Source organism: Taeniopygia guttata, chromosome 5 (genome assembly GCF_048771995.1).
Source record: "Taeniopygia guttata chromosome 5, bTaeGut7.mat, whole genome shotgun sequence".
Lineage (NCBI taxonomy): Eukaryota > Metazoa > Chordata > Aves > Passeriformes > Estrildidae > Taeniopygia > Taeniopygia guttata.
Window position 1 is genome coordinate 44,526,360 of NC_133030.1, and position 21,697 is coordinate 44,548,056.

General features: G+C 36.9%; 1 protein-coding gene across 43 annotated transcripts in view; it reads left to right on the forward strand.

Moving 5' to 3' along the window:
* The window catches only part of NRXN3 (neurexin 3), a 958,542-nt gene extending 937,053 nt beyond the window's left edge, over positions 1–21,489 (forward strand). For 23 of the 43 annotated variants that reach the window (XM_072930751.1, XM_072930750.1, XM_072930755.1 and 20 more), the window contains one exon: positions 17,911–21,489. In XM_072930751.1, the coding sequence (XP_072786852.1) occupies positions 17,911–18,836 (926 nt within the window). In that variant the 3' untranslated portion in view covers positions 18,837–21,489. Of the gene's footprint in view, positions 1–8,672; positions 9,025–10,072; positions 10,810–17,910 lie in introns of those variants that run through there. The other 20 variants (XM_030273187.4, XM_030273188.4, XM_030273192.4 and 17 more) reach the window with 4 other exon arrangements.
* The last annotated feature ends 208 nt before the right edge of the window (positions 21,490–21,697 follow it).

A 21,697-nucleotide genomic window follows, 5' to 3' on the forward strand; every position in this document is an offset into this window, starting at 1 on the left:
GCTGTCATCTTATCTCAAAGCTTCGTGCTCCTGTGCTGAATTCTGTTCTTTGTAGTTGTATATTTGAATTGTCACTTGCTTCCCTTTCTCAGTATTTTTCAGCTGAGGTTGCACTAGTAAATTAACAGACAATGAAATAAGAAATAATAAGGAATTGTGATGGAGCTATAAGGCAGCAATAGCAACTTATAATTTGGCTTTTGGCATGCTCCCATTTTGACAAATAATTCAATGCCTTGGAAGGTTTGGAAAATAAGCCATTTTGCATTAAACACTTAAATTTACCATGAAAGACTAGCGAGAATTGTTTAGGCACTGGAAAAAAACAGGCAAATCTGCCAGTTCTACTTCAGTAAAATGTTGGTCTATGTGCCTGTTCTCATTTAATGTCCTTTACAGAAGGCAAGCAACAGGCTCAAGTGTCTATAATGAGCCTTTTGAAGGTGAAACATTTCTTCTGACTTCAAAACAGTGCTGTTCATAAATACCCTAATCACAGAGCAATAAGGTTAAAATTTGAACACCTTTTTGTTTCATTCACAAAGTTCAAAGCTGTAAGTTTGCCAATAGCAGAATTGCTCAAATAAAGTGTTTGTTCTATTAACATAATGTTTCCAGCTCTATCTCTTTCTTCGTTGTGCTTAAGACCATCAATTAGACTAGGAATATGCATAGAAATAATGAATTCATCAGAAAAATAATTCTGCATGAGAAAATTTTGTGGCTCATACAGATAAAGGAAATTAGAGTCTATGAGAAAGTAATAGACTTTCCTATTAAAATCTAACCATACAATGTCTTACTTCATAGCAGAGGAAAGCCTAATATGATAAGATTTTTTTAGCTTCTTTTAATTAACTTTCCATCCTGTTAGACTTGATCTGCAGTTAACTTTAATTTCACAGGTATTCATGATTTTTATGCTTCTGAGAATTACTAAACCATGAAGCTCAGACATGATGGTTAATAGCTATACAGTCATTTTTCAGTTGATTTTCTAACAATGACCCTGAAATTTAAATGTAAATACTTCAATTCCTTACTGTAAGACAGTAAGAAATAATATGGAAAACATATTCAAATGTATGACTATATATTCCTTTAAATAATGATCCCACAGCAATCTGACCTGCCCTGGTCTATGAATATCAACTGTTGGTTTAAAAATAATAAATACACACCACACCCCCAGATACCCCCCATCCCCCTTCTCCATTTTGAAAGGTAGTACTTCAACTTCTCTAACATAGTAAACAAACTTTTGGGATAGTGGGATATACATTATCTTATCATAGTTTGAAGGTTAGGGAGAAAGAAAGCCAAGGCTTCCCAGCTTACAAATGAGGTAAGCAGAATTAATCAATAGCAAAAAGTAGTCATCCTGAATTTTTGTTTTAAAAGTCTGCATGGACCTGAAGAATTCTGCTGAGGAGATGCTCAGCTTTATTCATGGAGATATTGTCTTTACTTGTGATTCTGAAATAGATACAATTATCATGGTATAGAATCACAGAATTGTTTGAGTTGGGAGGGACCTCAAATATCTAGTTCCAACCTCTTCACCATGGGCAGCCGCACTTTCCCCTAAGCCAGGTTGTTCAGGGCTCCATCCAACATGAATATTTCCAGGGATAGGGCTTCTTTGAGAAACCCGCTCCAGTGCCTCACCACCATCACAATAATGAACTTCTTCCTAATATCTAATTTAAATATACCTTGTCTCATTTTGAAGCTGTTGTCCTATCACTACATATCTTTATAAAAGTCCTTCTCGAGCTTCCTTGTAGGTCCCCTTTAGGTAGTGGAAAAAGGTGCTGTAAGGTGTCCCTGGAGCCTTCTCTTCTCCAGGCTGAGCAGCCTCAGCTCATTCAGCCTGTCTTTGTAGGAAACAAGCTCCAGCCCTCAGCTCCATGACCATGACCTCTGGACTTGCTTCAACATGTCCTTCTTATGTTGGGGGTTCCAGATACTAACGTTATCAATACTAAAGTAAGTTAACTTTTGGAATGAGATCTGTTTCTCTTCTAATCCAATCTTTTATGAAAACAGAGCAAATAGCCTTCGCAGCCACTTTCTTGCTGTAAAGCAACCTCTGATAAACAGCTTAAAGCGTTGGCTTCTGAATCACAGTAGAATTTATTCCAGTCATTCATGATGTTGAAAAAGAGGATTCAAACTTGCCTGCAGCAGCCTTCCATTGCTGTAATCCTGAACTTCCAAAAGAAAATTTGCAAAAATAGCATCCTCTCTTTATGCTTTTGCACTTCATGTTTAGTATTAAACTTCCCTGCAAAAACAAACAAACAAGAAGTCCTGCCAAAAAATCCATTCCCAAATGCCTGAGTCACAGCACCATCCCCTCTTGTCTTTTCTAAACGATAGACAGAACTAGCTCACATGTTGAAAGCTCCTATAGAAAGGAGTCCCCCTGCAGTGCTTCAGAGCTAGATAGCTTATATGTTAGTTAGTTCTATTGTGTGTCTGATGCAGTTACAAGTGCTGCCTAGTAGGAGAATTGACGTCAAAGTATGGATTAATAGGCATTTGCCATTCTGTTTCTAAACACCTCTGCTTGGGATCCCAATGGGATTCTAGTGCTTTTAAACATGATTAAAATCAAAAGAAAAGAGCATCTCACATTGTCTGAAGTGGTGTCAGAGAACAACACCTAACATACTGCTCAAAAGCTTGGCACTCTCATTTTTCCTTTGTGGAGGAAAAATTGGGGTTCTCTTTATTTATGTTTATTTATTTATGTTTACAGATTATCAGGGCTTCTACCTAGGGTTTTCCACCACTTCCCAGTGGTAATTTTGTAGAATCTGTCAGCAGTCTACTTGGTAGTAAACTTCTTATCAGTAACAGTCTCTTATGTAGCATTTTTCCTTTACAGGTTACTGGGGATTAAAGCCTTACTGTATGCAACATCAGCTCATTTTACTGAAGGAGAACTTGCTCTTGCCTTTTAGGATGGCTGTGGGGCAGTCCTTGTATTAATTCTGAGGACTATTTTGCCTTGGTTTTGTCTGAAGAGGGTATTGAAGTCCCATAGTCCTAGGACTCAGTTCTGGACTTCCAAAGGCTTCTTGTAACATGAGGAAAATAACATTATCAGCAGGGCTGTACTACTTCCATCATTTGGAAAATGAGCTTATTAATCCCTGATTTTGTGCAGTCTTTTAACATGTGCTTGAATAGGTCATTTCAATTCTTAACTCTTACACCCCAATTACTCTGGGAGGGAACTTAAAATTGCTCAAACTTAGTAGAATAAAGCATGCCTTATAAGAATCCCTATCATACCCTGTGATTACTAAAATAAAAAAGTTTAGTTATGAAGGCACAGGTAAATTAATCTTGTTCAAAGCCTACTGGAATAAGCCTCTTCCCAACCATCACACTGTAAATTCTCTTCACTCTACATTTTACAAAGAACTGATGTTCACAATGCTGAAAAGACATGGTTAGTTATTTCTTCTTGGTAATTGCACTATTTAGCTTGATATAATTAACAAGGAAATTGTGTATTGTTATTAGTGAGAATCCATCACTATGTTTGTATAGTCCAGCTTACATGTTGACACCCCTGTTCTTTTCTAGAGCTTGTCCAACACTTTCCTTGGTACTCTGTGTACACTGTTAAAGGTCTCTGGTTGTACTGGTTCCCATGTGTCCTTGAGAATAAGGTGTAGCTGCATCAGTGGAGACTTCTAACGTGGAATGCTTTAGGTCTTGAATGTCTTCCAGAGGCATAAGCAATGTCTGGGATGTTCCTGGATTATTTAGCCATCGAAGGGGACAACACTTTTCTTTGTGTGGTTTTTCTTTGCTTTATTTTGTTTTCAACTCCAAGATAAAAAGCACAATATCTATCTCTGGACAAAAGCTGAAAATGCAGCAACACTGTTTTCTGTCTGTAACAGGAACGAGAAATACTAAAAAAAGAGGGGTTATTGAGGGCAGAACTGGTATCACTACTTTTCCTTCAGAAAATAAGTTTAAGTTCATTGCAAGAGAAACCTTTTACCAGTGATTCTAATATGCTTTGGATTCTCCTCTCACAAAGCAAGGGAGGAAGTTCCATCCACTGAGTTACTTGCAGTTGGATTAGCTGCAGACTTTGAAAATGTAATGTGCTTGTGCTGTTTTAGTGATTAATTTGATTACTTTGTAGGATCTTTGAACAGAAATGGCAAATGTAGCCTAGTATGCAAGTGATGAAAAATATTGCTCTGAAAAAGGGTTCTGCCTACTTCTGAAGTACACAACCTCCTTTCAGGTAGTTGTAGAGAGCGATAAGCTCTCATCTTAACCTCCTTTTCTCCAGGCTCAACAATCTCAGCTGCCTCAGCCACTCCTTGTAGGACTTTCCAGACCCTTCAGCAGCTTTGTTGAGGTTCTCAGGACATGTCCCAGCACCTCAATGTCTTTCTTGCATTAAGAGGCCCAAAATTTAGAACAGAACTTAAGCTATGGCCTCACCAGCACAAGGAGACAACCACTGCCCTGGTCCTGCTGCCCACACTATTTCTGACACAGCCCAGGATACCATTTGCCTTCTTGCCCACCTGGGCACACACTGGCTCGTCTGTTGACCAGCACCCCTCGGGTCCTTTTCTGCTGGGCAGCTTTCCAGCCACTTTCCATCCTGAAGCACTGCCTGAGGTTGTTGTGACCCAAGTGCAGAACCCAGAACTTGGCCTGGTTGAGCCTCATACAGTTTATCTCAGCTCATTGATCCAACCTGTCCAACAGTGTATAACTTCTTAGGATCATTACTGAGAAGATATGCAGAAGTCCTGAAGTATTTATTAGCATTTGGACAACCTGATGACATGTATTTTTACCTGTCTGCTTCATAGCTGTATACTGAAGAAAGGAGGAGACACTAATATAGCCTTTCTGCTCTATATTTGTGGATTAGCAGAAAATTATGTACATTTTAGTATTCCATAAATATGCAGAAAACTTTTGCTACATGTGTTTAGACCAAATACAACTATTTAAACCAATACAACTATTCCTGCTCCCACTCAAATTATTGGATGACACTCTGCTACTGAGTTTGCTGGTATGAGAATCTGGGTTTTGGTTGCAAAATCCCTTCAGAAATACTTCTTTCCATTTAACTGACTTCTAGGATTAAATAAGTCTGGCTTTACGGTAAAAAAAAAATAAGCCTTAGCTGGGCTGACTACAAATATCAATCTTCAGTCTTTCAAAAAACACCACAGCAGATCTTTCTCCCTGGAGAAAGAGACAGTTCAGAGATGCATGGGCAGAATGCTTTCAGGCCACTGATATTGGCTGGGCTGCTTAGCACTCAAAGCATCAAATACTCTTTGATTTGAGGGACTGTGAAAAGATAATAAGCTTATGGCAAACACCTGAAAAATTCTTTACTGCTGTGGCAGTTTAGCCCTATGGTTTCCTTAGCTCTCAGAGCTATAAATGTGGTTTCATTTCGGATGATAGTTTTTTATCTCATTGCTATAAAGAAGCCCCACTAATTAACTCTTACACACAAACCCAAACAGAACAGCATGTGGGACTTTGCCATTCTCATATAGATATTCTTACTATGGATTGCTTTTTTATTTCTAAGCTTCAGATGTGCCCATGGGCTTAGAATGAGAGAGCTTTTTACCAGTACAAACAGCTGGTGCAAGGGAAGTGATATAACTAATTTATATTCTTAGGCTCTTCCTATCTCTGTTTTGTAGTGGACCAGCTAATTCAATACACTTGTCTTGCAGTTTAAATTAGTGCAGATAGCTGATGGGAATCACAGGAACAGATTTTTATTCTGAGTTGGGTGTCAGGAACAGGTTTTCCTTTGAAATTTAGTATTTAATCCTATTAATCTAAAAGTGATTTGTTACTTGTGGTATGCTAAGCATTTGTTTGGCTGGATGTCTCAAAAACACTATGAAAGGTTAAAAGCATGCAAGAATGAGCAGGTTGTTTTGGGAATTAGTACAAGCAGGAAGAACCAGAGTTGCATTGCAGTGGACAGAACTCAAATGATGTGGGATTCAGTGTGTTAGGGAAGAGAAAAACTGTCAGCTTTAATGGAGAACAAGGATATGAAGTTGTGTAAGGGGAGGTTTAGGTTGGATATTAGCAGAAGATTTTTCACCCAGAGGGTGGCTGAGCACTGGAAAAGGCTCCCCAGGAAGTGGTCACAGCACCAACCTGGCAGAGTTCAAGTGCTGATGCAATACTCTCGGGTACATGCTGGGACCCATCCTGGGGATGGTGCTGTGCAGGGCCATGAGTTGGACTTTGATAATCTTAGTGTGTCCCTTTCAATTCAGCATATTCTGATTCTGTAAATCTGTCATTCTGTGACTAGAGTGGTAAAAGACATGAAAGTTCCAGAGGTTAGCATGAACCTGGGTACAGTAGTGCAGCCCTAGATCCTAATGTACCAGACGTCTTTCATATTGCTTTTTAACACATGCACACACAGAGAGACAAATTTGCATTACCTTCACTTTTTTTCATTTCCCTTTAAAATTCAACCAGAATACAAAAAATAATATAATAAAACTTTATCATTAAAGTCACTGAACAAGGGGCTTTTTGTATGATTGGTTCTCTGTTGATATATGGATTTTTTCATTTGAAAACACTGGCTATCAGCTCAATCCTTCAAGCAAGAAACTTGTAAGCTTTGATAATACAGATGTTTATACTACCAGTCCTTTGATCTACTTTAAGTTTTTGAAAATAAAAAAAAAAACTGCACTACTTATGCTTTTTAGTCTTTGTTTTTCTGAGGAATAATTTGCTAAGTGTTCAGCAATAAAATAGCATCTTGTACCTTCATGTGGAAGCATTTAGGATCCAATTTTCAAATTAGGACATCTAGTTTTGACTATTAAGAGCCAGAATTTTTTTAAATACTGAATAAGGTTTTCCCAGACTCAACAGAAATTGCTAGACCCAGATTTTCCAAAGAACTCTACTTCTATTCAAGCACCTCTGTATTGACCAAATAAAAAATGGCTTAGCACCCTTCAAATCCTCTTGTAAGGCTAACATCAAGATTTCCTTTACAAAATCTTGTCATCTCTTTAAGTGTCTCTGGCTCCAGTTGTGGTTCTCTCTTTTGATCTTTCAGGCAGTAAAAGGCTTTTCCAGACCCTCATGCAATGAGTTAGAAGTTTATCATCAAATAGGGCATAAGTATTTTCTGGAGAGGCCTGACATAGACTGCACAGTTGGCAACCAGACTCATGCCTTACAGTCTGTTTTGCATCAAAGTGAAGGCACTCAATTCTAATGTGCTGAAGGGGGATATTTCACTGCTCTGAAAATCCAGCTGTAAGTCATGACAAATGCTGATTAAAATTCAAAGCTTAAATGCCTCTTTGTGAAACTCCCTAAGTACAATTAAACCAGAGGCTCGGAACCCTGGTGGGATGTGATGTCCAGGGACACTAGCCTTGTAACCTTGCCAAACAAAAATCTCCACTGAGGTCTGAAAAGGCCTCACTTCTGTAATTTTTTTTCATACTCCTAACCAATTTTTTCTGATCCACAAATGAATCCCCAAGTTTTCCTGTGTAGACCAACATTTTTCTTCCTGTAACCTGCATGTTTTGTCCCTGGGATTACCCTGACCAGGTTTCCTCTTCTGTCGTTTGACCTCTTCCCTTCCTAACATGTTTACCTAAGGGATGCAGGAGATAGGTCCAGTGTAGCCTCCCAGAATAGGCATGGTACATTCCAGATACAGCTGCACTGTGCTGTTAGTCAGTGCAGCCTCATCATTTCTGAAGTAGAGCTCTTATATAACTCCTCTAAGACCTGGACACTTTTCAGTAGTACATCTAAAACCAATCCAGGCTATTTAATTTCTGTGGGGTTTATACTTATTTAATATTCCCAGAACTAACACTGATCTGTCAGTGGCTTTAGAGGTGCTATTGCTCCTCATATTAATAAGTACCAGAACATCCTACCTGTTTGTAATTGTACCTACACAGAAGTACCCCTGGTGACATCCGCAGGGAGGATATCCACATTATTCCCAGAAATTTAATCTCAAGATAGCTCCGACTTCAACTGATTGGTGGTAGCATGACCTGTTGATGGCTTACGGAACGATCTTGCTGACATTCCTGATGCAAAGCTAAGGTGTATGCAGTGCTTTTCCACCTGCTGGAGAGATTTCACTTTGGCAGGGTCCAGAGATTTATATGTAATTTTGTTGTCTTTTAAAACACCAAACAAAAGTGTTTGTTTGCCTGGGGTCCCGAGTTCCTTTTTGGAAGGACTCTAATATCTAGGGTATGGTCTTTATAAGGAAATATGCAGACATCATACGTGTCATTAAGGAATTCAGAAGATGAGTACCCCTCTAGGACATATAGTATCTGGAATACTGTTTTAGGAAAGAACCAATTAGTAATAGCTCCTTGAACTTTTAATGCTTTTGTAGCATAAGAGAAAGTCTCTGTCTTAATGCTAGCAGTGGAAGCATTTTCTGCTACTAGGCAGAAATATGTGCCACTGATTTCAGGTGTGCCTTGGAGAGTTAAGAGTCAGAACAAGGGATTGATTTTGGTGTTTTGGGTGGATTCAAGTAGGTCACAGGGTGAAAAGTATATCCTAGCATAGCTTATAATTTCTCCTCACCCTTTTCCCCTTCTGACCTCCCCCAGAAATGCAGAGATCTCGCTGGAATGTGCTTTGCCCTTTCTGGAGAGGCATGGATGGTACACCCCTTGTCTGCCCCTTCCCTTCTGCCTGCCCGCCCCCCAAATCCTTGCTTGCTCTTCTGTTTTTCTACTTTCCCTAAATGCAACTTACTTTAAGCATGCATTATTATTAACATCCTACAGTAAAATTAAGCTATTATATAACCCATTTGTCGATCTCAGCCAATTTCTTCTATCTTTTTCTATGTCTATTTATGACGTACATCCAGACTGCACGTCTTTTTTTTTTTTTTCCTCTCCATGTTTATTTTAAAAATAAGTGATAAAGAAAAAGATGTATTAAAAAAAAAAGCAACACTCAAGGGTGGTGGGGGTTTTGGCTGACAATTGAAAACATATTTGAATGGGAGGGGGATGGAAGGAAAGAGAATCCAATTCTTTTTTTTAAAAATTCAAATTATGAAAGTGTCCCTAGACTGCTTTGTCTGTTCCTTTTAATGTGTGCATCTGGTCTGTCCATCTTTGAAAGTGTGTGGAATAATTTTTTTCTTTAAAAATAAAATTTAAAAATCTAGCAATTGTTCATATCTCCCTTCCTCCTGGGAACAAAGAGAACTCTCTATTTCATTTTTTGCTTTTTTTTTTAGTATATCTCTACATAGTTATATTTTGATGTATTTCTTTTCAATGGTTGAATTTCTATCTTAGATTTGGTTTGTTCCAATCTAATGAAAAAAAAAAAACAAACAAAACAAAAGAGTTATGAATTGTTTTCTGCAATTTTTTCCCTCTATTTCTGTCTTTAAATAAGGAACTACTTCACTGGCAGAATCCTACAGCTGTATTTTTGAGATTCTCCAGGGAATCTGAATATAAAAGCAGTCTAATTTGACAGTGGGGACGGGGTGTGCAAACACAGTCTTTACATCTGAAACAGTACATTTGATGTACTCAAGAAATGACTGCCTCAAATTACTGAGAATAGGATGTCAATTTGATGGACTTCAGAAAAGATGATTCTTAGAACAAGAAGGCTGTGGGTAGCTACAGATGAAGTTGTTCTAATTCCAATGCATAAAACTAGTTTCCTTGTTTTTTTTGTTTTACTCTCTGGTTATTATTATTATTATTATTACTATTATTATTATTATTATTATTAGTTTGTGTATTTTTACTGCTATTTTTAGTAGGGAAAAGTCTTAACTGTTTTTATAATTTGAGAATCTTTAATGAAAATGTAAATATTAATACTATAATTATTAATTTTTTTGTAACTTGCATGTTGAAGAAGTTGCAGCTTAGGGTTTGTGAGATTGTCAATGTTAGAGTTCTGTTCTTTCTTTTTGTTGATGGGCATGAATATGCTCATTTGTTTTTGTATATTGCCCATCCCTTCCTTACAGCCAGAAGCTCTAATGCTGCTAGATCACTCCGTACCGCCCTTACATGGACATGGCAACTGACTTACACATTCACTCCCATCATCTTCATCTCCTGTGTAGTACACTCATAGATTTTTACACTCCCACTCCATCCACCCTAAGCATTTTTTCTTCCCATAAGTTTCCCTCTACCACCCCTTTCTTTAGCATTGTTAAAATTTTATGTGCAGTCATCCATTCCTTAAAACACACACACACAAAAATTATAGAAAAAAGAAAATGTTTAAAAAAATATATATCAAATTGACCAAAAAGGCAAAAAAAGCAACAAAGTTTGCTTTTCAAAAAAAAAAAAAAAAATTATATGTGTAGATATCCAAACAAGCAAAAGTAAATTCAATAAATTGTACAGGATTTTTCAACTGCAATATGCTAACAACTTTACATAAGATAAAAAAACACAACCAAAAACAGCATAAAAAAAAGTTCAAATTTGTTAAGGTGCAAGATTTTTTTCTTTTCATGTTATGTGGTGTGGATGTATGTGTTGTTGCCTCCCTGTATCGCCCTTTGTTGTAAAACAAATATATTTAAAAAGAAATAATAAACATTTTGCTAAAAAAGTTTTTAAGAAACAACAGCAAAAAAAAGCAAGTTACAAGAATGTGGCAATGCTACTTGTCCAAGAGCATTCTTACACAACTTTCTTTTGTAAATTTTTCCTTTCATGCCAAAAAACATGCGGGCAATTTGTTGATGTAAGTTGACTGTTATGAAATCAATGTGGTATGCTTTCTAAATATTTTTATGTATTTTTGGTTACCTTTTTTTAAAGGAAATAATGTTTTTGATTTTCATTTTTTTTTTCAGTTCTCATAGGTTTTTATCTTTCTTTTGCTGATAAAGTGAATTACTTGTTCTGTTTTTCCTTTCTCTGACCTTGTTGCTGTGGCATTTTTATTTTGTAGTGTATGGTTTTTCTTTAGGAAAATATATATAAGTTTATTTCTTTTTTAATCAGTTTGTATTTGCCTTTATGTTATGTGCTCTTTGTATATTGTCGATTGCCATATTGTATTGTGCATAGGATGGGGTGAAGGAGTCTGAAGCAGTTTGGTTCTGTTCTTTCTCAGTTCCCCTCTAGAAGCTTTCTTTCCCTTTCTCCACACAAATCACCAGTAATGTTACTTCTTTTCATGCTACTTAAATTGTATTTAACTTGGTGGTGTAGCCTTCATGTCAAGTCAAAATTTATGGGACTTCTTTAGCATTTTGGTAGTTCTCTGGGTTTTCCTACTGCAGCTCTACACCATTACTACTTTATTCCCATGAAACTATTTTATTTCTATTGAATATTTTCATTGCTGATTATGTGTCTGACCAATCCAAATGATACTCTCAAGTGTACTCTTGCCAGGTTAGTGCACCCACTATATTACTATTAGTATCAGACTTGATAGCATCATCCAGAAATTATGCAGACAGATCCTGAACCTCTAAAATTTCCTTACTACAAAAGAGGTTTGCATTAGTTTCTTCAAAAAACAGTGACTAAAAGTAAGATAAAGCTGTACATCTTTATAAGTACATATGTTTTCACCATTTCTGCATAGTAATACTGTGCTCAGCAGGTATATTAGGTTCAACCATCAAGTCTCTTGGACAACTGATACTGAAAACACAACAAATAATTGTACTGAATAGGAAGCTGTCACCAGGTAATCATAAAAGTTTAAAATAATGGTGGGAGATAGAAGAGGGCACACCTCAATTGGTTCAGAGAAGCTCAGTGTCTGGGCACCAAAATACTTGGTTTTGCTTTAGAATTTTGCTTCTAGATATGATGTCAGGACCTCTCTGGAAGGTTCTGTTTCACTAAAATTCCACAAAGGTGACCAGTGATTTCCATCAGTAACAGACAGCCCAACATTAACTTGTTGGGCTCTCAAACTCTGTACCTTCCTGTTGCTCATAAGCCATCTGTTGGGAAATGCTGCATTTACTGATGTCTTTTAATATAGTTGGAGGGAGAGGCTTAGGAAATGCTTTTCAACCAACTCCAGCAGAAATCCAGGTTTATCAAATGACTTTGAGGACCATATAGTCTCTGAAATGAAAAGGAGATATCTGAGATAAAGATTTGCAGTATTCCATTGTGGAAATCTTGTTTTTCTCTCTACTACTCTCTGTCAATTGCAATTAATTCAGACTGCAAGAGTAGAAAATATTGAGAATGTTCATATACTAGGTTTTGTGTTAGCATCATCATTCCTTTGAATCAGAGACTATATCCTGAATAATTTCCTCTTTTTATCCTCAGAGGACTCAAAGCAGAATTAACTAAATACCATTAGACTGAAATTTATGAACTCAGTCTTTTAATAAGAAATTATTGTGTTGATACAGCAGGGGAAAAGGTAAGGAATTATTTCTCTGGCAAGTACTTCATATTAAAAATGGAATCAGACTTCAGAGGAACATCAAAAGAATAGAATGAAAATTGCAAACTTTGGATGCAGAATTTCAAGTACCTGCAGGAATGGATGAATTGTGTAGCCTTTATGGATGACGTTTTAAAGCTCCACAGTTGCAGCTGGAAAAGAGAGACTATAAGGTGTGTTCCTTATCATCATCAGCAGAAGATGAATCTTTCAGGTTTCCTTTTTGTGTGCCTTTTGTCCTGTATCAGTTTGATGCTTGAAACTCCACTGAAGTAGTTGTGCTTCTAAAGATGAAAACCAGCAGCTGCTACAGTTTTTCATGCTGTTTTATTTATCGAATTTTTTGGTCCCCTCTGCGTTCCTGGCTTGCCCACACCATCCTCACAGTTCATAAGGCTACTATTAAATTTTAAACACTCTGTCTTTTCCAGTGGCAGAGAACTCTGACTAGAACTCAGCTCTAGAGGTATGAATTATATATCTATAAATATTCTCATAAAGCAAAAAGCAGGGCAGCTCTAAGGCTTAAGCAGACCTTTTATATCCCCAGTGCTCTTGGTAGTTTAAAGAAAAGCACAACTCCATTAAAGTAGTATATGTGTTAGATTAAAATGCTAATTTTTAATTAATACATACGCACTTTCTGGAATGAGAAGGCCAAGCAAACCACTGGGCTGTTTGGTGTAAGATTTCCCAGCTCGCAGACTTCAGTTCTCTCAGAACTCCTTCCAGTTTGGTGCTAAGTTTTTTGGGATTGGGTTTTTTGGTTTTTTTTATCTACACTGCAGATGAGTTTTGCATCTATGTCACTGCAGAGGAAACAATTTTATTTGTATCTCTTTTGTTTAGTTCTGTGGCATTGTGTTGTCAAAAGGAGCTTTTTAAAGCACACATTTCTATTCAAGAAACATCTATTCCCTCCTTAGGGGAGAAAGCACAAAGTAGGTGAAAAATAAATCTGGAAAATCCTTGTGAAATCTTTGGATTGCTAAAGTAACCCTGAACTCAAAGCATACCAGTGAACACTTTTAAAGGTGCTTAACAGCCAACAGAAAAAATAAGGGAAAAGAAACCTTATAACTACCAGGAAACAGCCTATATAATTTACAAGAATAATTTAAGTCTTACAAGAATATTTGTTTGAAAGCCATGGCCCAAACTGGGTTTTCTTTTTTTTTTTTTTTTAATAGCACAGAGCAATTTGGAAATTGAAGCTGAAGTTTTATTCAAGGCAGCAAAGCATTAATTTTGCAATTGAAAAATGGGTAGACATTGTGAGGATAAAAAAAAAAATTGAACAAACATAAAAGCTCTCTCAAACAAAGTTCCCTTTGAAATTATCATGTAAGGTTTTTCAGGAGCTCCTCTAGCTCTTTCTAGAGGCCTAAATCTATAAAATATTTGCCTTCTACAGCAAACCATTCAGGATCCAAATCCTGCATGAGATATTCTTGACAAGCAAGTGACTGTTTAGCTTTTAAAATCTTTCAGTGTTTACATTTAAACTGATGTGGGGCCTGGGCAAGAGCCACCACTATTCCACCATCAAAGGACCACTAGCTCCAGGCAGCTTCCTGCACCCTCAGCCATTTTTCTGTGAAAGATGACTCCCCCTACACACAGACTCACAATCTGCTGGTCACCAGACTCCCTCTCATGTCTCTTACCTGTAGAAATGTAGTACCACTTATAGAGTTGCTTGCAGGTATGATATGAAAGTTTGCACTTGCTCTATCAATATTGGTGTTCATATTTCTCACACTTTCCTGGGAACTTTTCAGGATTTACATTCCCTGCTATCCTTAAATAACACATTTCTCTTAGGCTGAGTGGCATTTTTATCATGCCATTTTTAAGGATGTTTTTATTCCCCTATAAATCACATACCCCAAGAAGTATTTGTTGTGCTTGCATCCTGTTAGACCTACACCTTCAAGTTTGCTGTGAGTTTTGCATAGATGCCTAACAGTGCAATAACAGAGAAGCCAGATTTGATACCTAGAGTGCTTTTTCTGATTTACTGTCACACAGCCTTTATTGGCCTCAGTTTCTTCTATTACGGATAATTTAAAAAATTAAAAATCAAAACATTATTACCATCTTTGCATCTACCTGGTACCCCACAAAGGTAAATGCAACAAATTAACTCCTTGGTGACTCCTAAGGAAGGACCTTAAACGGTCTCTGTTTCTTGAGTGTGCAAGTAACCATAGTGTGGATCATTGGACAATTGGAATAAAAACTAGTGATAAGTTTAAATAAGTGAATCAAAATTAAATAATTGAATCCTAGTATGAAAGTAATTTCTCTCCTCACATACACTGAGAGGTGAAAGCTTTGTAAAATTTAGTCCTGACTCTGTCTTATTGCCTTCCATCCAACAGACTTGCTGGCATTGAAAAGCTCCATTATTTTCTCCATCACTTATGTAAAGCCCCACTTATCATAGCAAGTCTATCAACTTTATTTAATATTTCAAGAGGGCTGTGATCATTTTTATAGTTCCAGTAGTCTTGATCATTATCTCAAGTCCTCAATAGCAACAAAAACTATATAACTATGACCTGGTTTTAAATGCAAGGGTTACTGGGGCGAGAAGTAAATACATATTAAATGTAAGAAATGCCTGATTCCTTCCAGAAAATTAATCATTAAGAGAACCAAAATAACTTATTTTTGGACAAATGCTACCCAAAATATTGCTCCAATGGGTGGCAGATCAACTACATATTGATGCTGTAGGCCAGTATAATAGCTTTTAAGAACAAAGCCACTTCAGGGTTCCACATGAGCAATTAAAAGCTGACAATTTTTTTTTCCATTTGAGTGCCACAGATGATGAATGAAAATCACAGATGAGTATTGCAATTAACAGTAAAACACTGACCTTAAAAAACTGTTTAAAGGAGCACTATCTATCCCTGACTATCTGGAACTTAAATTCCAGACTCAAGCAATTTGTTGAAATCCTCACTTAAATTCTGTAATTTTTATTCATTTTTTTTTACCAGGCTCACAGATGATCTTTCCCCCCCAAGGCATACTCCAAGTTCATCCTGAGACCACCTGTTTGCATAGATTATAGATGCTCTACTCAAGCCATGGATAGGCCTTCTGGACATTATAAATCATGTTATATGCTCTAGTTTCTACATTGCTCAGAAAACAGCTCAGATGCGTGAGCACAAAATGCAGTGTAGCCATTTGGCAAACTACACTGTAGGCTTTTTTACATAATTTTTTTGAAAGCATGTAGTTTGGAGACATTGATACTTATTTCCTCAGTCTCTCTGCAGTAAAAAAAGAGATATATGAACATACTGAGGAAGCTCAGAAAACTAAACAACGTGTTCAAATTGTTCCTTTGTATCTTAACTTAAAACTAGCTTTGCATGAAAGTATGCAAAGTACCACATTTCTTATTTTGGCATAATTTCTACCCTGGTTCCTCTGAGAGAATTCCGACTGTTTCAATTGATTAAACTGTGTCACCACTTAGTTTCCCATTAAGGAAAAGAAGAAGCCATATTGCTATTTCAGCTATCCAGATTTAATCAAACTGTTAAGTATCTTTTCCAGTATATTTCTATCTCCCATGCGTAATTTTTCAAATATACTGCTCTCCAAATACATTTAGAAGGTATTTTGATTTTAGACAATATTCCTTATAAACATTCCATGGGCATTACTGGCAAAATTCAATGGGAAACAAGTGCATGTAATATATAGGGTAGATATGAGAGAGTAGAATTTTTTACTCTGATGAATTCAGCATTGTAGCAATACCAAACTGTTCATTAGCACTTATTAATACATAACTAAAATCCAGAATTATTTATTTAGAAACAACAATTCCTTTTGTACATCCTCCTTAAGCAATGGTGAGTATAAATTAATATTTCCTATGTATTATGAATACTTCCTACTGAGTTGCATTCCTTTGAACAGATCTAGGTGATTCTATTATGTCAGTTGAATAATTCAATTTATATTTTAAGCTGCTTACTTAAGAGGCTAGGCAAAGAAAAATTACCCAAAGGAAAATTTATACACAAACTTCCAAAACCAATATAGTTCACTCTAAAAAAAATGTTGATGACCTGTATGTCAACGGAAGACTCTATAACCAGAGGTAGAGGAATTATATAAATTAATCATATTCCACGCCTTTTATTTTTTAGTCCACAATATAAGTGGAGTGTTAACTACCATAGACTCAAAAGTAGATGTGAAGTCACATTATAATATAGAGACAACACAAGATTACCCTAAAAGTAGCAATATTGCTGCTCAGAATCCAAATCATAGAAATGATACACTGATTTTCTTGTTTCATTTGCATCTTATATTGTTGTAAGGTACAAATGTTACATCTATAGCTTTATTATTCTGCTTGAAGAGGAGACCATAAGTCCACCTTGTTTTCAGCCCTCTGTAGAGAGATAACCATCATGTTAGAAATCAGTAGAACTGTTTGCAACTGTCTGCCTGTCAAGAAGTAACAGTAGGTGTGAAGACAACTTCTGCAGTACAGTCCTGGGCTCAAGTGTTAACTTGGTTCATCAAAGTCCTTATTCAGTTTTTTTTTTTGTCAATCACAATAAAACTGTTCTTAATTTTTCATCAAATTGTAGTAAATGAATATCAAGAAGAATGGAAGATGAAGATAGCATGGCACTAGTAGCCTCAAAAGATGCAAGGTAACAGGACATTCTTAGTGTCAAACAGAATGCTAAAGATTAAAAAGAGATAAACATTGAGTAGAGCTCTGTACCTTCATGGACCCAGTAAGTAATTGGTTCTTATGCCATCCCTCACTTTCATGAACCTTCACACAATTTAAAAGCCAGACAATAATCAGGAAGAAATGGATGAATGGAAAATGCCTTAGGGAATGGACTTATATACTGCTGCAGAGGGTGAGCATATTAGAATGGCAGAGAAGAAATACCATTGTTATTTTAAGTGAAAATAATCAGAAGAGGAAAAACTGGCAAGATGAGTGGTAGAAAATATACCTAGGAGAACACTGGTCTATGGCAGTCTAAAGTAATTAATTTAAATAGTTTTCTAACCAAATGCTTGAAAAAGATCACTTCCAAAAATTGATGACTACAGAGTCACTTGAGAGTATCTCCAAAAATCAAAAAAATGTGGGTCTGTAAAAATTCTGGGTATTTCATTGTAGATACCTAGCATAGGTAGGAAATGGAACATGCACTTTACCAATGTCCGAGCAGGGTGGGAGGGAACACTGAAAGACAGCCCCAGGAAAGTTTGTTAGTAGTGTAGCTAGAGAGAGAAAGCCCAGACCTTTTCATAAAACCCAGATCCTCTCTCACCCTCAAGTGAACTGAAAATGGTGCATTGTATCATTAAAATGTACTAATCTTCTTTTTTTTCTCTTTTCCATCCCAGGAGGTGAATTAGTTATCCCTCTACTTGTAGAAGACCCTTTAGATATCCCTCCTATTGCTACTCGTGCACCTTTCATTACACTTCCCCCTACCTTTCGCCCCCTCCTCACCATTATTGAGACCACCAAAGATTCCCTGTCCATGACCTCTGAGGCGGGGTTACCTTGCTTGTCGGACCAAGGCAGCGATGGTTGTGATGATGATGGCTTGGTGATATCTGGGTATGGCTCAGGGGAAACCTTTGACTCTAACCTACCCCCTACTGATGATGAAGATTTTTACACCACCTTCTCCTTGGTAACAGATAAGAGTCTTTCCACTTCAATCTTCGAAGGTGGCTACAAAGCACACGCACCCAAGTGGGAATCCAAGGACTTTAGACCTAACAAAGTCTCCGAAACTGGTAGGACTACTACCACGTCTTTGTCCCCTGAGCTGATCCGCTCCACAGCTTCGTCCTCGACTGTGATGATTCCCAAATTGCCAGCCGGCAAAATGAATAACCGTGAGCTCAAACCCCAGCCTGACATAGTCTTGCTTCCGTTGCCCACTGCCTATGAGCTAGACAGCACAAAGCTGAAGAGCCCGCTAATCACTTCCCCCATGTTCCGTAATGTGCCCACAGCAAACCCCACGGAGCCGGGAATCAGACGGGTTCCGGGGGCCTCAGAGGTGGTCCGTGAGTCGAGCAGCACAACGGGGATGGTCGTCGGCATTGTGGCTGCTGCCGCCCTCTGCATCCTCATCCTCCTGTACGCCATGTACAAGTACAGGAACAGGGACGAGGGGTCCTATCAGGTGGACGAGACGCGGAACTACATCAGCAACTCAGCCCAGAGCAACGGCACGCTCGTGAAGGAGAAGCAGCAGAGCTCAAAGAGCGGCCACAAGAAGCAGAAAAACAAGGACAAAGAGTATTATGTGTAAAAAAGAATAATTATTTATATATAAATATAGAAATACTTAATGAGATTTAACTGAGATATCAGAACCATTGCAGCGAACGAGATGATTGGGAGATATCATTTGTGGGAAAAAATATTGGGAAAAAATTTCAGCAGTGACTGTTAATGTCTAAGTCATCACTTGGAGTCAGCAAACTTTGCCCTAATGTATTATAAAGCACACTTAGCGTTCTGGAGATGGCGCGCACAGCTCTGCTCTGTTAGTGAACTTGGACATCTCCAAATCTCCTCCTCCGCTGAACTTTCTGCAAAGGTAGAAGACTTAATGGCTTACTTGTTTCATATCTCCAAGTGAGTCTTTAACAATGTTCGTGATCCCTGACTGTATCAATAATTTTTCAGTTTACTTATTAAAAAAAAAAAAAAAAAAAAAAAAGAAGGAAAAAGAAAAAAAAAAACATTATTAAACAACAAAGAAATATTGAACAAACTGATCTGGCCGTGTCCAGCATACACATAATTTTTCGAGATTGGAGGAGGGGAATAAATGAGTTTGGAGATCGTTGGTTTTTTTGTTTGATTTTGTTTTGTTTCTTGGGTTGCTTTTTGTTTGGTTTCTTTGGTTGCTTTGGGTGAGGGAGGGAAGAGTGGAGTGGAATGATGTAGGGGGTGACCCAGGACATGAGAAGAAATCTCGGAAAAAAAATCCATAATAAATAAAGACAGACTATTACCATATATGAACTCAAAAGCTACCCATGGTGTTTACTCTGCATATCTGGTTGTATTGTCTCTAGAAGCCGTCATCTTGTAGTAAGTTGTTTGCTAACAATGCAGTAAAAGTGTCTGATGAGTGGTGCTGAGGAAAATTATCATGGAAAGCTGGTTCTCTTGGATCTGGCTCCAGTATTTGCAATTGAACTGAAGAGCAGATGGGTTTGGGTCTGTTCTGATCAGTCATTGGCTTTATTTGATTATAGCACTCAGTATGCATTTGACAACCAAAGTATGGTTAACTGGATTCAGAGATTCAAAAAAGAATGCTTAAAAGTTATTAACTGTCCTGAACTGAATATACTGTGCAAAAATAAAGGAGCCTTCCTCTGGGATCTGGTTCTGTGACATTGCAATGCATGCAAAAAATAATAATAAATCAGTTTAATAAAGTGATCAGAAAGACACCACTGGAGTTCAACTTGTGACAAGACCAATGAACATCAGAAAAGCTAAACACTTGTAAAAGAATGCAAATTACACAGTTTTTATGACATATAACTGTTTTTCATATGTAATACTTTAATTTTGTAGCTTGACATTTCAGATCATCTCTGTCTTTCCATTTGCTCTATTCTCCCTTTTCCTTCTCTTTTATATAAAAGAAAATAAATAAAGCTGCTGTGACACAAAAAAAAATAAAGAAAAATTAATTTAATAATTTAATATATATATATACACACAGATATATTTATCATGGTATGTTTGATGGGACGGCTGGAAAAGAAGTTCTGTTATGGTCTTAATGCAGAATGAGAATGTTCTTGAAGAACAGAGTAAAAAGAAACAGACAACAAAAGCAAACCTTAAAATGTGAAGGGAGCGTGTGTTTTAGCTTTGTCACAGTAACCTGTGTCAAAAAAACCTGAAATTTTGTTTACATATTTTACTACTATTTTTTTGCTAGTATAATTTCTATATGGATACCCTAATGGTGTATATACTGTTTTATGGTTAAATTGGGAATGTCTTATGTTTTATTTAACTTATTTAATTTGGTTGTTTGGTTTCTACATTTTCCCACTTATTGTGAAAAGGATTATCTTACTGTACAGAACAATAGTGAGGTGGTTTACGGCCATGCCTATCATGTGCAAAAAAGTAGATGAGGGAGAGAAAGAGTGGGAACAACAGAAACCAAGACAGGTTGAGAACCCTGGGATATCAGGAATGAAAACTTTTGCTGTATGCGGATGAAAACTAATCAGCTGTTTAGGTTTAGAAATCTACTCTTGCTGGTGTTTATAAGTCGCATGAATATTTGACTTTGAAGAAGTTTCATCAGATACACACACGCACATGGGAACTTAAATTCAGAAAAACAGTCTTCTCAAACACTTAGAGAAGGCGTTTTCATGTTAACAAATATTTTCAGTGCGTGTATGTGTGCGTGTGTGTGGTGCGTGTGTGCGTGTGTGAGATTGAGCTTTTTTCTTTTTTATTTTTTTATACTAAAAAGAAAAAAAGACAGGTTTTAAAAAGGTATGAAAGCACGATTTTAGATGACTTAACTGGCCGAAACTATATAAAAATTGATTATATCTTGATGTCTGTAAAAGATTGCTGTTCTTGGAGTCTTGGAGTCTTGTGAAATGATTTTCTGCTTTCTTTCTTCCTTCCTTTCCTTTTTGCTTTCCTTTTTTAAGTTAAAGGAAAAATATTTACACTTTCCTTTTTTGTGTAAGTTTCTACTGGACAGTTTTTGGGAACATGTGCATTTCTGTATGTGGGCTACTACCATATCCCTGTTGCTTTATGGACAACCTGGAGAATTTTTATTTGAGTTATCGTGATGGTATTGCTTTTATTTCCTTTCTTTTTCTTCTTCTTTTTGATTCTTTTTCTTTTCTTAGTTGCATTTTGTTTAAAGATATGCTTAGCAATAAAATGTTCTTCCCAAAGCCCTGGATCTTGCTGTGTTTTTATTTCCAAAAGACTTTAGGGAAATTACAGAGCTTTAAGGGTGAAAATATTCTGTGATATAAGTATACCCCATCCCACAGGAGTGTCTAGCCACCAAATTACAGAATCGTGTTCATGTTTGCATTCTTCTGTTAGTCCAATGAACATTCTTTCTTTCCTTTGCAGGGATAAAAATTAAACTCGAGT